The sequence below is a fragment of the Branchiostoma floridae genome, chromosome 13 (genome assembly GCF_000003815.2).
Source record: "Branchiostoma floridae strain S238N-H82 chromosome 13, Bfl_VNyyK, whole genome shotgun sequence".
Taxonomy (NCBI): domain Eukaryota; kingdom Metazoa; phylum Chordata; class Leptocardii; order Amphioxiformes; family Branchiostomatidae; genus Branchiostoma; species Branchiostoma floridae.
The window spans coordinates 6373983-6386517 of NC_049991.1; the positions used below are offsets into that span (position 1 = coordinate 6373983).

Consider the following 12535-nt stretch of genomic DNA (forward strand, 5'->3'; position numbering starts at 1 on the left):
TGTGTGACAGGTAAAGGTGGTATCTCACTGCACTTGGGGCACCGGTACGGCACTGCGGAGTTCGTTCACTGAGGCACTGTTGTGTTATTTTCGCCGATATTTTATTTATAATGCAAGATATTGCGTAATAGGAAAAAGTATGACTTAAAAGACAACAAAATACACAAAACGTAAGAAAATTCGTTCTTTATCTCTGAAGTTCGTTGAGTATCTTTCGAACCCGGCTAAATGTAAATACCTTAGTCATGGCCCCCGCTATCCCTGTCTTTTGCTGACTCGTCTTCGGATCGGCACCTGCAGCTTGAACTCCAGTCTCTTTTCCCGAGGGCTACGTAACAGCCCAGCATGTAGCTGCGGGTGCCGATCCGAAACAGTCGCCCATTACCTACTTCACTGCCCAAATTACACCAACCAAAGGTTACTTCTCCTCGGCAAACTTTCTCGGCTTTTAGGACAGTCAATTAACTTATTTACACTTTCCGAAAATATGCATATTTCCTTATTACTTAATGGAAGTCCTTCTTTCTCATATTCCTTAAATTCCAAAATTCTTACTTTAACCCAAAACTTTATTACAATATCTAAACGTTTTATATCCTGATTTATACTTTTTAGTTCTCTGCAAATCTGATCTTTTGTTACTGGGGCAGGGCTCTAGCCAGCGTCCGTTTTTCCGTCAATTGACGGAAATTTGCTGCTCATGACGGAAAAAGTTTAAAACCAAGCCGTCAATCTTGACGGACAAAAATCCTTGTTGGAAGCTACAGGCGGCTTGGGGACGCTGTCCGCGGCCGAAAAAGCTACACACTGTTTGTTTAACTATTGTTATGATTGTTGACAATGTGTGTCGGCACCCTTTCGCATACGATAATCTCATTAAAAACCTGTTTTTCAAGGTCTCAGTTCAGTCCTTCTAACTCCTGGAATAATTAGTTTTCGCGGTTTTCGCGACGATGGGAATTGGTTGACGGAAAAAAATTTCGAGCTGGCTAGAGCCCTGTACTGGGGTAGGGGAACCGGCATGCGCTCATACCAACTTTTGTTACACATCATTTAATTTTTACTTGATGTTAGTATTATTTATATCTTTCTTAATTTTGTATTTCGCTTAGTTCAGTTATGTCTAAGTCTTTGTACACATGTATAGTGGTGGCGTGAATATAAGTTCCCAACTTGAGTGCGCCACCACTATGTCTGTCTTCTATGTCTTATTTGTCCGAATAAAAATTAAAAAAAAACCCTACAGTGCCGCACCGGCGCCACAAGTGCAGTGAGATACAACCTTTACCAAAACGCTATACACAGGAAATAATCACAACGGTAGTGTTCACTGTTATAGTCACATATTGTAGATGTAGGGCGACTTTAGTTAAACTTTAACAACACTGGTTTACGTATTACAATATCAGACGAAGGCCGTCTACGTATAAGTAGTTCACCGGGTAAACTCACTGTACAAGGCTTTATACTGACCTCAAATTTCAAAGATCACAAATTATAATCATAGCATTTTTACATTAGAAATATTTCAATAAATTTCATGAATTTCTATACCCTGGTGCGATTATCATCAAGTAGAGTTGCCAAAATTTCCTAATACGATCCAAGGCTTCATACGTTTGGGGCCTATATTTTATAATTATATTTCAATATCAACACACTATTTCTGGAGTACTAGTATAATTCTCCGTTCCAGCGACGTTCGTTTCACTTAATTGGGATTTGATGTCATCTGTTTTACCTCTATAGTACTCATATAAACTAAATCTAGTTATCCGTTGACAACATCATTAATTACCAAAGCATTGTTTATTAGTACAATTTGTGACCCTTAAATATCTTGCAAACCCAAGGGCTTGGTTTTCGAGGATTGGTACTATTAGAAAACCTCTTTCGCATCCTTCGAAAGCATTACATTGATAGAAAACCTCTTTCGCATCCCCCATAAGTATTACATTGATAGAACACCTCTTTTGCATCCCCCTTAAGTATTACATTGATAGAAAACCTCTTTTGCATCCCCCTTAAGTATTTCATTGATAGAAAACCTCTTTCGCATCCACCTTCAGCATTACATTGATAGCTGCGCATCTGAAGAGCTTGGCTTGTCTCGTAGATCTTTCGCCGTGTTGTCCAAGGTTGTACATGTGTTGGCGGGGGCACGCGCAAATATTTCAGTCGCCACACTCGCTCCGGAAAACCACCGGGCCGTCACAATTGCTGTGCACACATTCGGAGAGGCGAACAGCTGATAAGGGCCGCTAAAAACAGCCGGAGCAGGTGGTTTGTTCCCTGACCCTTGCCTCGCGTTTCCAGTCGTATAAACAGGCACACCAAAAATGCGCCAACAGTAGCGGGCTCCTTAAAACTCTACTGTCGTACGACTTTTCTTATTCGTACGGTTTTGATACAGCAAAGAGAGAGCTGAATTTTATAAACTTATAGAATTATGCTCTCCTACTTCATACATGTAAATAATGTGGACGAATTCATGTTCCTAATAAATAAATGAGGAGAAACCTTTGATTGTAAAATGTATCTGTTCCTACATTTTCAGTATCATAAAGAAGCAAGAAGAGGTCAAATTCAGCTGGAAGAATATACTAGTAGTCTCTGCGTAAGATGGCCAGTAAAGGTATATGTATATTATGTATCCGTCAACTGTTCTCATGTTGTGAACTGTTTTTAACCCAGTTGGGCATATATGCACAATAAAGGTTTTCATTCATTAACTCAATAACAAGGCAGGTGAATTTTGAGTTACGACAAATTTACGACTGTAAAGAATGCCATCCAACTTGCTGTCGTAATCCGGTCGTGTGACGTTCGTGAAAATGTCTTTAAATTTCTAACCCAAATTTTCTTTATCTGAAACCGACATCTTACAGAATATATAGGCGCTGTCTACGTGCTATGTATTTCAAAACTTTATTATTCCAAATTCTGAAGATGAAGATGTAAACATTTCAAATGCATCCATAGTCACGAATGTGAAAGGCAAAGTTTTTTTTATATTCTAAAGGAATTTCTCTTTGTAGAAGAAGTGATAAAACGTTGTTTTTCTGTGTATCTCTTTGATGGCCAATAACAACCGGCGTTCGTGACGTACGAAGCATCTTATACCAAAGCCTATAATACCGACGCCTTTTATTACGACTTCTCTCATTGGTCAGATGATTAATCAAATTTTAGGAGAAGCTATACGTCCGTTGGTGACGTACACGTATGAAAGAACGTAAGTATTTGATTACATTAGTAAAATCCAAGTTATCAAATTTCATCCATGCGACTGGTATTTTTTTCCAATACGTGCGGCGCGTTTGAAATAGACAACATGGGTGAATAACCTCATCGAGATAGAGTGCAACTCGGCCTTGGTTGGCAAGGAAGATAATCGTATATAACACCGCAGGGATAGCAAGAACCAACCACAAAGAAATAACTGCCTCTTCTAAAACCTCTCCACTTACGATCCATTAAATGCAAGCAACAAGTTGACAAGCAAAAGGCGGGCTCTTAGAATACGGAAAGCCGTATTAGCCTTTTTTTTATAAAGGCTATTATATAGCGTACGCATCACTTGACGTACTACATAATACCGATGATTATAGAAAATATTTCTAAATCTAAATAACATCACAAAATAGACAAAAGGATGGGCCAAAACATCCATACATATACAACTCAAGAACGCTTGCTTTGATTTTTTTGAACGAATTTGAGAAAGCATTTTAAATCGGAAATGACAAGACAAAGACAATATCTAAAGCTTTTTCTCCTTTTATTGTAGAGCAAGAAAAAACAAACATGCTGATAGATAAAACTAGCTTTACAATTCATTATAGATGTGCGACAAAGAGCAAAATTGCCGCCTTTAATACAAACGTATTGGAGATACACTAGAGTATAGTAATACTTATATATATTTATTCAGGGCACATTTAGGTTTTAGCTATGATAATTTGGAGTATAATTGCGACGTATGACTGTAGATATGACCCGGTAGCACTGGTATATGCATACGCATTATCTGCATATACTAGAGTGCACTGAGTAACTCATTACCTACCCCTAATGATTTGCCGTCTGGGCAAAATTAGTTTACCAAGCTATTTCCTAACAAGTCCTTTTCATGCAGTCGGACGTGGAATATATAATTTCACAGCCATATCAACATTACAATACTACAAAAAAAAACTACACCATACTTATGAAATCTATTTTTAAGACGAAGATAAGGTGTTTGTATTTGTAGGATCTTTTTTACCGAAAGGTGCGACATTTCAAAATATTCTATTTTTCTTCTCTCTCTCTAATTCTGTGAAATTTTTTACCTACTTTTTGGTCCCATTTTTTCTTAGACTTGGATCTAACAATCCCTCATATAGTCATATCTTTTATCAAACTCACACTCTTGGAATTTTGTGAACTGGCTGTTGGAATATGCCATGTTCCGGTCGACACTACGCAACGTTGGAAGGGAGCGTATGAAAATAATCAGTATTAAAAATAAATCTTTGTAGTATGGCCGCCATTCTTTTTGGCAGACACCCAGATATATAGAAATTCAAAGGTGTACATCCGTTATTCATATAGTTTAGCCATCTGATCTAAAAACTAGTTGCGGTCTAGTTCGGTAGGGGGGTTTGCGTCTGAGTTGGGGGAAGGGGGGAGGGGGTCAGGGTCGGGGTCCGCCTTTGGGTCACCCTGGACCTGGTTCTGAAGCTTGCAGACGATACCAGTGAGCGCCACGATGTAGTTCTGCGCCAGGGTTAGCGTTTCTATCTTGGAGAGTTTTCTGTCCGCGTTCACATGGGGAATAACGTCCCGTAAGCCTTGAAAGGCGTCGTTGAGCGAGTGCATGCGCATCCTTTCTCTCTCGTTACTTTCCAAGCGTCGCAAATTCCGTTCTCTAGCACTGAGTGCGGCCCGACGTCGTCTGGGGCTTGACGTTTTCTTACTACCGCCGCCTCGGGCTTTCTTCTCCTTGGGTTGAGCTTCGTCGGTGCTTGAAATGGAAGGCGAGCTGACCGATCCTCTAGGCGGGAGCCCCGATATGTCTTCCCCGTCTTCCTCATCGCTGTGGCTGGAGAGGTTATCGATGAGAGGTCGCTTGCTTCCGCGGGAGGGGCGCAACTGGTAGTCGGTGGCACGTAGAGCGCTCTCCGCTAGCTCTGCAGTCCAACTCGTAGTATTGTGGCTCATCATGTTCTTCCCCACCATCTCACAACCACCTGCGAAAATCGATATATTATGGCGTATGAGGGACGACGTCTTTCCGTCTTCGTACATTTGCAAAATGACAGGAGTTTGCGTCAAAGCTAGAGCAATCCTACGCCGTCTAGGCCCTCAAAGGGTAGAATGGATTTAGTTTAGCTGTCTGATCTAGGGAATTTGAAGGTCTTCACTGCTACGGAGATTGACGTAGGCCACCCATCTTTTCATTCGGGGTGAAAAAAAATACCCTGGGAGATCCGTACTGTATTTCGCTATTAAGATACACTGACGCAAATGGCCGGGAACATAGCACGCTCTTACGCACTTTACTCGGGCGTTGCCATGGCAACGGGCCTTAGAGTTTGACATGTGATGGAAACGTCGTCTGCGTTTGACGTAACAACGCTTCCACCGGATGAATAAACGAAATCCACAGAGTATTAAGCTTGTCGTGCGTTGGTCTACGCCCACTCTAAGCGACAGTCCCTCCATACGAAATTGCAAAATTGGAAACATTTTACCTCAGGTTTTGCAGAAAACAAGCAAAATACGATACCTTGGGGGCTTTCCTCTTCGTAAGCTGTGTCTTGGCGGCGTCTTAGCGTGCTAAGAGGTTGAAACGGGGCGTTTTCCTTCTCCGCTTCTCTCTCGTCGAAGTGTTTTTCACGCGAACACACGCGCACCTGCGGGCCTGTTGCGCTCGGTCTCTCATCCACCCTACTCACGCCCTGTCATTGGTCAACCACGGCGTGACGTCAGAAGCGGACCGGAAAAAGAAGCAACATCCAATTAGATGCCGTCTTTTTTATAAACTAGGTGTATACGTGGAGAATTTTCAGGGTGGGGGAGAATATATATAAAAAATCAAACAACACAGTTTAGAAATCATAGATAAGAATGCGTATATTTTGTGTTTTATTTAGAAGGAAGAGGTTGTGTAATGATGTTACTCCACGTTGTCACTTGACGTTAACGTTAGGCCACAGCAAGTGAATTTTATGGATAACATCCTCTGCAGACTGCAAAAAAAAGTGAGATAGGGCGAAAAAAAAAAGATGGGAACAAAAAAACAAGATGGTTACATTTTCAAAATAGGCACCATAAACAAAAATTAAAGGGACAAAATATGGTACCACAGCCAACAAGACATTCATTCCTGTATCTAAAACATGTATTGGTGAGTAAAAGTGGCACTAGTGTGGTAGACTGGTATCACTAACAAAGCTGACAACTACACCAATGGCTCCTAAATTGGTGTCACTTTTACAACTATCCAACTAGTTTAACTACAGTCCTGAGTACCTCAAATTCACAAGTGTCACTTTTACAAGTAATTATCACGCTATAACACAACATATTCTTTGCTCATATTGGTAATTTTGTGTCGTGTTAACCATCTCCAAAGAAGAAAAAATTCTTGTTTTGTTTTCCTGAAATCAGATGAAAATTAATCATTGCGTGGATGTCATCTATCAAATTTACTTGCTCTGGCCTTACCAGTCATTATACGAATGGTGTCACGTAGTATAGAGCACTCAGCGGTACGTTTTCAGAAGGGTAAACCCGGAAGTCATTAGCGAGCCACTGGGAAGTGTAATAGGGCCCCTAGGCGACATGTAACCACGCCGATGAATACATATATTTTGTATAAAGCTAAGGGCATAACCCGCCGTACGTGCAATTTGTCCGTACGTTTTTTTGGGAGGCCACGATCGCCACGTATTTCTGAAAACGTGGGGAACGACTGGCAAGAGCAGGGAGAGAGTACGTCAACGCACGGCACACAACATTTTGCCTGCATGTTAAGTTCTACGGCGTGTCTGCGTGCTCCAAAATCCGTCGGATTCCCTACTAGTTCGTACGTAGGCGGTACTTACAACATACGGATCCCAAAAGATTGGCCACGTTTTGGCACGTAGACAGCACGTATTTTCACGTAAGGCGGGTTGTGCCCTTAGCTCTGCAGTACGTTATTGTAATGCATATCCCTTTTATCTTTTATCTTTTACACGCTACCTCGAATCATTGAAGTTCGCTTCTTTGCATACATTTTAGGTCAATACCTTTTTTTTAATAGTTCAGCATATTCCTAGCTTTTTATCGATAATATAATACAATATACCACAATCTTTCTTTCAGTATGAAATTACATTGATGGATATTAACGAATTGAAGATGGGATATATAATATCCATTTAATTTGGATAATTGCAAAGTAGTTGACCCAATTACGCTTAATTGATGGGGGTGAGATTTTACGTTATTTGAATCCCACACCGGAATATCGAAAAGTTTTTCTAATTTGTTTATCGGCTTTGAAACATCTAGATATAAACAATTTCCATTCATTTATATGACTGCAAGGCCATATCATTCACAAGTTAACATGAATATGTGCATACATAGACAGCCTTACATTCTGTGTAGCGCCACAGACTCAACATTGGCAGGTGATTATGCAAATTAACCGTGCGGGTGGTCAACTTCAGTCCCTTGCCGAGTTCTCAGAACCCAGTCAGAGTGATCAAATTTGCACATTCTCCTACGCAGATTCGAACCCCCATCCTAAAACACCTTGTAGTTTCGAATCTGCGTACGAGAATGGATTCCCATGGCTTCCATTTGGCATAGTTTTCCTTAGGCTTAGACCACAAGAAGTAAATCTTATGGATGACATCAACGAGCTCATACTTTTCGCCGGATTTCAGAAAAAAAGATTTTTTCTTTCTTCTTCAGGGATGGTCAGATAGACCAAAATGGTTCAAATAGGTTTGTGTTGTAACCTAAATTGACACAAGGGAGGTAACGTTAATCTCCAAGCAGATCCTAAGGTAGCATAAGATATCAAAATCTGGCAGAGGAGTGAAGCCGGCTTAGGAGTTTCTACAAGGCAAATCTACACTCCTTGGCCAGTTAGGTACTATCTTATGCCATTGTAGGATCTACTTGGAGACTACTAGGGAGGGTCTCTGTCGCAGTATTTGCCATCTTCTTTTTTTTACCCATCTCGTTCTCATTATTTTTTGCAGTCTGCAGAGGATGTCATCCATAAAATTTACTTGCTGTGGCCTAAGTGTATCTTTAAAGAGATTGTCCCTTAAAATGTGCCATGTAGACGGGATGCTATCAAGATAATACGACAAGAAACGTTAAGTAGTCAAAGAGATGGGGCGATGACGTCAAACGATGACCTTGTGGGTGTGGAGGCGTAGGTGATTACTTATTACGCATGCGCGTAGCTAGAACCCACAGCGTTTTTATGCACACCATGTTTTTATATAGAATGACCTTGAAATTGGGATTCGTGCATGCGCAGTTAGACATTACGGAAGACATGGCTACTATATTCAAGTTCTTTTTTATGACGCACGTTACGATATGAATTATGGATCCACTCATATTCCGAGAAAGCGTGCATGAAATTCTATAGGTGCTCGACAAATCACAACGTCGTGAAAGTCAATAAGGCGTGAAATGGGTGCGGTAATGCCGTGAAATTAGGGGCTTATAATACGATACATGATTTCCATTCACACACATGCTTTATACGAAGGTATTGTTTTCATGTGGAAAAATGGTCACACATAAAATGATGTCAAATCTTAATGCGAATGATTTCCAATACGTTGCATGCTACGTTTGATACTTTTATTCTTAATGTAGATTGGCCTTCTATCTAAATCTACATCCATCCTAATATTTCCCTTCCAACCCATATAACCCACGTACACACGTTTTAAGATTGTTTGCTCGCCTATTTATGCAGACACTTGAACGGCTGAGCAAATACTCCCGGCTTATACATAATACGTGCTCAGCTGGCCTTATTGTGGCGTCCTTGTTCTAGGCTAACACAACAATACTAATGGCCAATCGTTACTCAAATCTTACCATGCTTGGGGGGAGGGGGGTATCTTTTTTCTTCTTCTTCAAAACGACGGCAGGTGACATAAATGGTTTGGGGTACAGGTATAGATTTTTTGCACCTGTTGATCTTACACCTGTTGACGGTGGGAAAGTGTGCCACGTAGCCACAGCTGCTATTGTTTACTTGATAACGTTGTTTACACATGGCCACGCGTACGGCACACTTGTGGTGGGGGAGGGGGGCGGTACATTTTTTTACGAGATAAGAATGTGTAAAGCCCCTGTCCAATTGACGATTGTACAGCGATCAGAAGTAGATTTTTTTACTCGTTCTCTATATTTCAAAATCGTAATTTGATACAAGACATAACGTAAGAGTATGGTTTAGAAGACAACAAATGGCACAAAACACGATAAATTTGACCGTTCTTTGGCTATGAAATTCGTTAAGCGGTCTAGCTACATTATTCTCTTGTGAAAAATGGATATCATTGAGACATGTATACGGGAATGGTACCAATGTGGGGTAATATTCCACTTTGAAACGAACCGTTTTCGACAACACCTACCTCTGTTATTCTCAGTCGACAACCCCAGCCCGCAAATCACCCACACCTTTTGTATGCATTTCCAAATATAGTACAATTATTGACCATTCTCTGTTTGTCACAAGGTGGTTATTTCAATTAATCATTAACTAAGCCGTAATAAACTATTAAAAAGCGTCATAATAAGCCGATTTTGCAATACTTACGGGGAATGTGTGAAGAAGTTTTCACAACACACTAGGTCCGGGCACCCCTGTATTAAAGTATGTCGAAGTTGTCTAACTTTATGGCAACTTCTCCGGCTAAACCGGCTGTTAAAGTTAGGCCATGTTGATTTAAGTATATGGATGTCATCCTACGGGAAGCCAAAAATCTGAAGCACCCCACACAACCACCCAACCACCCTCAAAAGGAAAGTTGAACCTACTTCATTATGATACTAGAATTTATATTAATGAATTATGTTAGCCCTTATTGTTATGTTAACTAGGATGTTAAGCTTTATCCTATACCTCTATTTTGTACTTAATGTAATAGTTGTTGCCATACTTTGTGCTATGTACAATTGTCGTGCAATAAAGTTCTTCTTCTCCTCTTCTAAACGTACTGAGTATGGTATCCCGAACAATAGATTTTTTAAAATCTTTGATTTGACATATTCCTCCTTAACTTTGGAATTTGGTTTGGCATTCTATGAAAATAGTGCCCATTTTCTGATATATCTACGAGGCATATATCTTATCACATTACACTTGCTTGTACGATACTAGTATATAGTACGGCCTAAAACTTGGGAGGGGGGGTTTGGACGTCAGATATAATTAAAACAACATACCATTTCTTCCGAAGGAAAATATTAATATGTCGTTTTCTTAATCTTCTCCTACTTTGTATTGTATCGAAGAATGTACCTGCTAGTTTTTTATGTGGCCGAAATATAATGCACCAAATAAGTAAAGTACATTTAAAGAATGTGGTGTATGGACTTTTTTGCGAATTCTATTTTTGTTTTGCCCAAATTTTACGTTTTTAGTTGGGTGAGCTGCAAATAATGAAGATACGCGTTTTTCTATTGCCGCCTTGAGCAGTCTTAATCGGATGTTGATTTAAAATAGTAGTCTAACAGACTATTAACCCCTTTGTGGCCTCGTTCCCAAGGGAACACCAAGCTGTGGACCAATCACAACACACAGAACAACAGCAAGTTGTCTGTAGAAAGGACATCTGCAGTTCGTAAACCACATGCTAGGAGTCGCTATGCCATGATCAATACAAGCTGAAGTGCATCAGTAAGCTGCTAGGGGGGCATATCGCTGCTTGTACAATGAGTTAGGCCTTGTTGATTTGAATGTATCGATGACAATTTCGAGGATCCCAAAACTGATGCGAGCGTGTGAAGAAAAAGTTTGACAAAACAGTTGCATCTATTATGAAATCTAAGTCGCCAGAAAGGTTGAATAAATGTCTAAACACACAGACCAATCGCAAACAACAGATACTTCTGATCATTTCTGTTCTTTCACATCCTTTTCTTTGGCATTGCAATTGACGTTGGTATTCTATGTTATTAGTATACGCTTTCCTATATCTTCTTCAATCTATGGCATATATTTCCTGGTTTTACAGCTGATTGGTACGATTAACAGTGCGGTCGAAAAATGATGCACGCGCGCGGATGTCATCCATATAATCTATTTAACTTTATATAATCAAATCAACATGGCTTTAGCCTGAAAAATGTTCTGTCACACTTTCAAGCTGCTGTATTTTCAAAACACGCAGAATATCTATAGTTTTAGAGAGAGACTTTTGGTGAACATTTTGAGACTGGACACTAAAGAGGGGGGGGGGGGGGGCACAAAATGACAGACCACAGTTATTCTCCTTCGCTAACGTCTATAAACGACTGTGTTTATCATTTGGGGGGGAGGTCAAATTCCCTACTTTCTTCAAGAACAAGGATCTTTAATACTAGGAGGGAGAGTTTCATAGGCCCAAACTTAAAGTAGACCTATTCTAATCCACATAACCCCATGCAGACCCTCGTCAAATCATTGCGCTCGTTGATCAAAACAAATCTAGCAAGAATTGTTTAGATAATTTGAACTGAATAAAATGCTGACACGAATTGGTGATCTTGTAGAAAATTGCACCGACGTTTATTTATTTTTTTCATTCTTCTCATATGAATGTTAACGTTACCTCCTATACCCAACGCAATGGTATTCGTGGTATTATTGGTCTTTCCCGAAGGGAATTTGACATTTTCCCACAAAGGTGTAATGTTTTTGTTGGTCAGCGGGTTAAAACCACATCAACTGGATAACAGTATCCACAAAATCCAGTTGTTGTTTTGGCCGTGTATTCCATCAAAAACAATTTCATCGCTTGTAACGTTACCTTCGTCTTCTTACCTTCGCCATGAAAGTTTTGAATTTGGTAGTGTTTGCATGTATATGTGCATGTAACTATGTATGTGTGTAATGTACATTAGTATTAAATGGACATCATAACTCCAGAATACCTAGATTGATTGTCTTGATATTTGGTATGTGAGTAGGTCTTATTTTTGGACTATGTAACATACTGTAAATGCAGAAATGTCGCGTTGGATTAATGTTCGCGGTTTTCGCCGTGACCACTTCACCGCGAATTAACTTAAATCCACCGCGAACATTTTTCTATTATGGTATTAGACTACAGTCTACGGTATTACCGTGAACTTAAAACCACCGCGAGAAGTTCATTTTCCCGCTATCGCGAAATTAAATCCCCGCGAACATAAATGCATTTACAGTATTTAGTGCGTAAGAAGCACGGTTCTGGGTGGCAAGTGTGCAGTTCTTGGAACACTAGCGCACCGAATCAGTGTGTGTTTTTGGACGCCCTTTAAACACATTAGC

General features: G+C 40.1%; 1 protein-coding gene across 1 annotated transcript; it reads right to left on the reverse strand.

Moving 5' to 3' along the window:
- Positions 1-3764: 3764 nt before the first annotated feature.
- On the reverse strand, positions 3765-9688 carry LOC118429666 (protein dimmed-like). The gene is made up of 3 exons (XM_035840251.1): positions 9654-9688; positions 5774-5945; positions 3765-5234 (listed from the first exon to the last, which is right to left on the reverse strand). Exon 3 carries the CDS (start codon positions 5221-5223, stop codon positions 4618-4620), a length of 606 nt encoding a protein of 201 aa, XP_035696144.1. The 5' UTR covers positions 5224-5234; positions 5774-5945; positions 9654-9688; the 3' UTR covers positions 3765-4617.
- Between the last annotated feature and the right edge of the window lie 2847 nt (positions 9689-12535).

Coding starts and splice junctions, on each gene's coding strand:
- LOC118429666 (XM_035840251.1), bottom strand. CDS start 5,223: ATGGTGGGGAAGAACATGATGAGCCACAATACTACGAGTTGGACTGCA.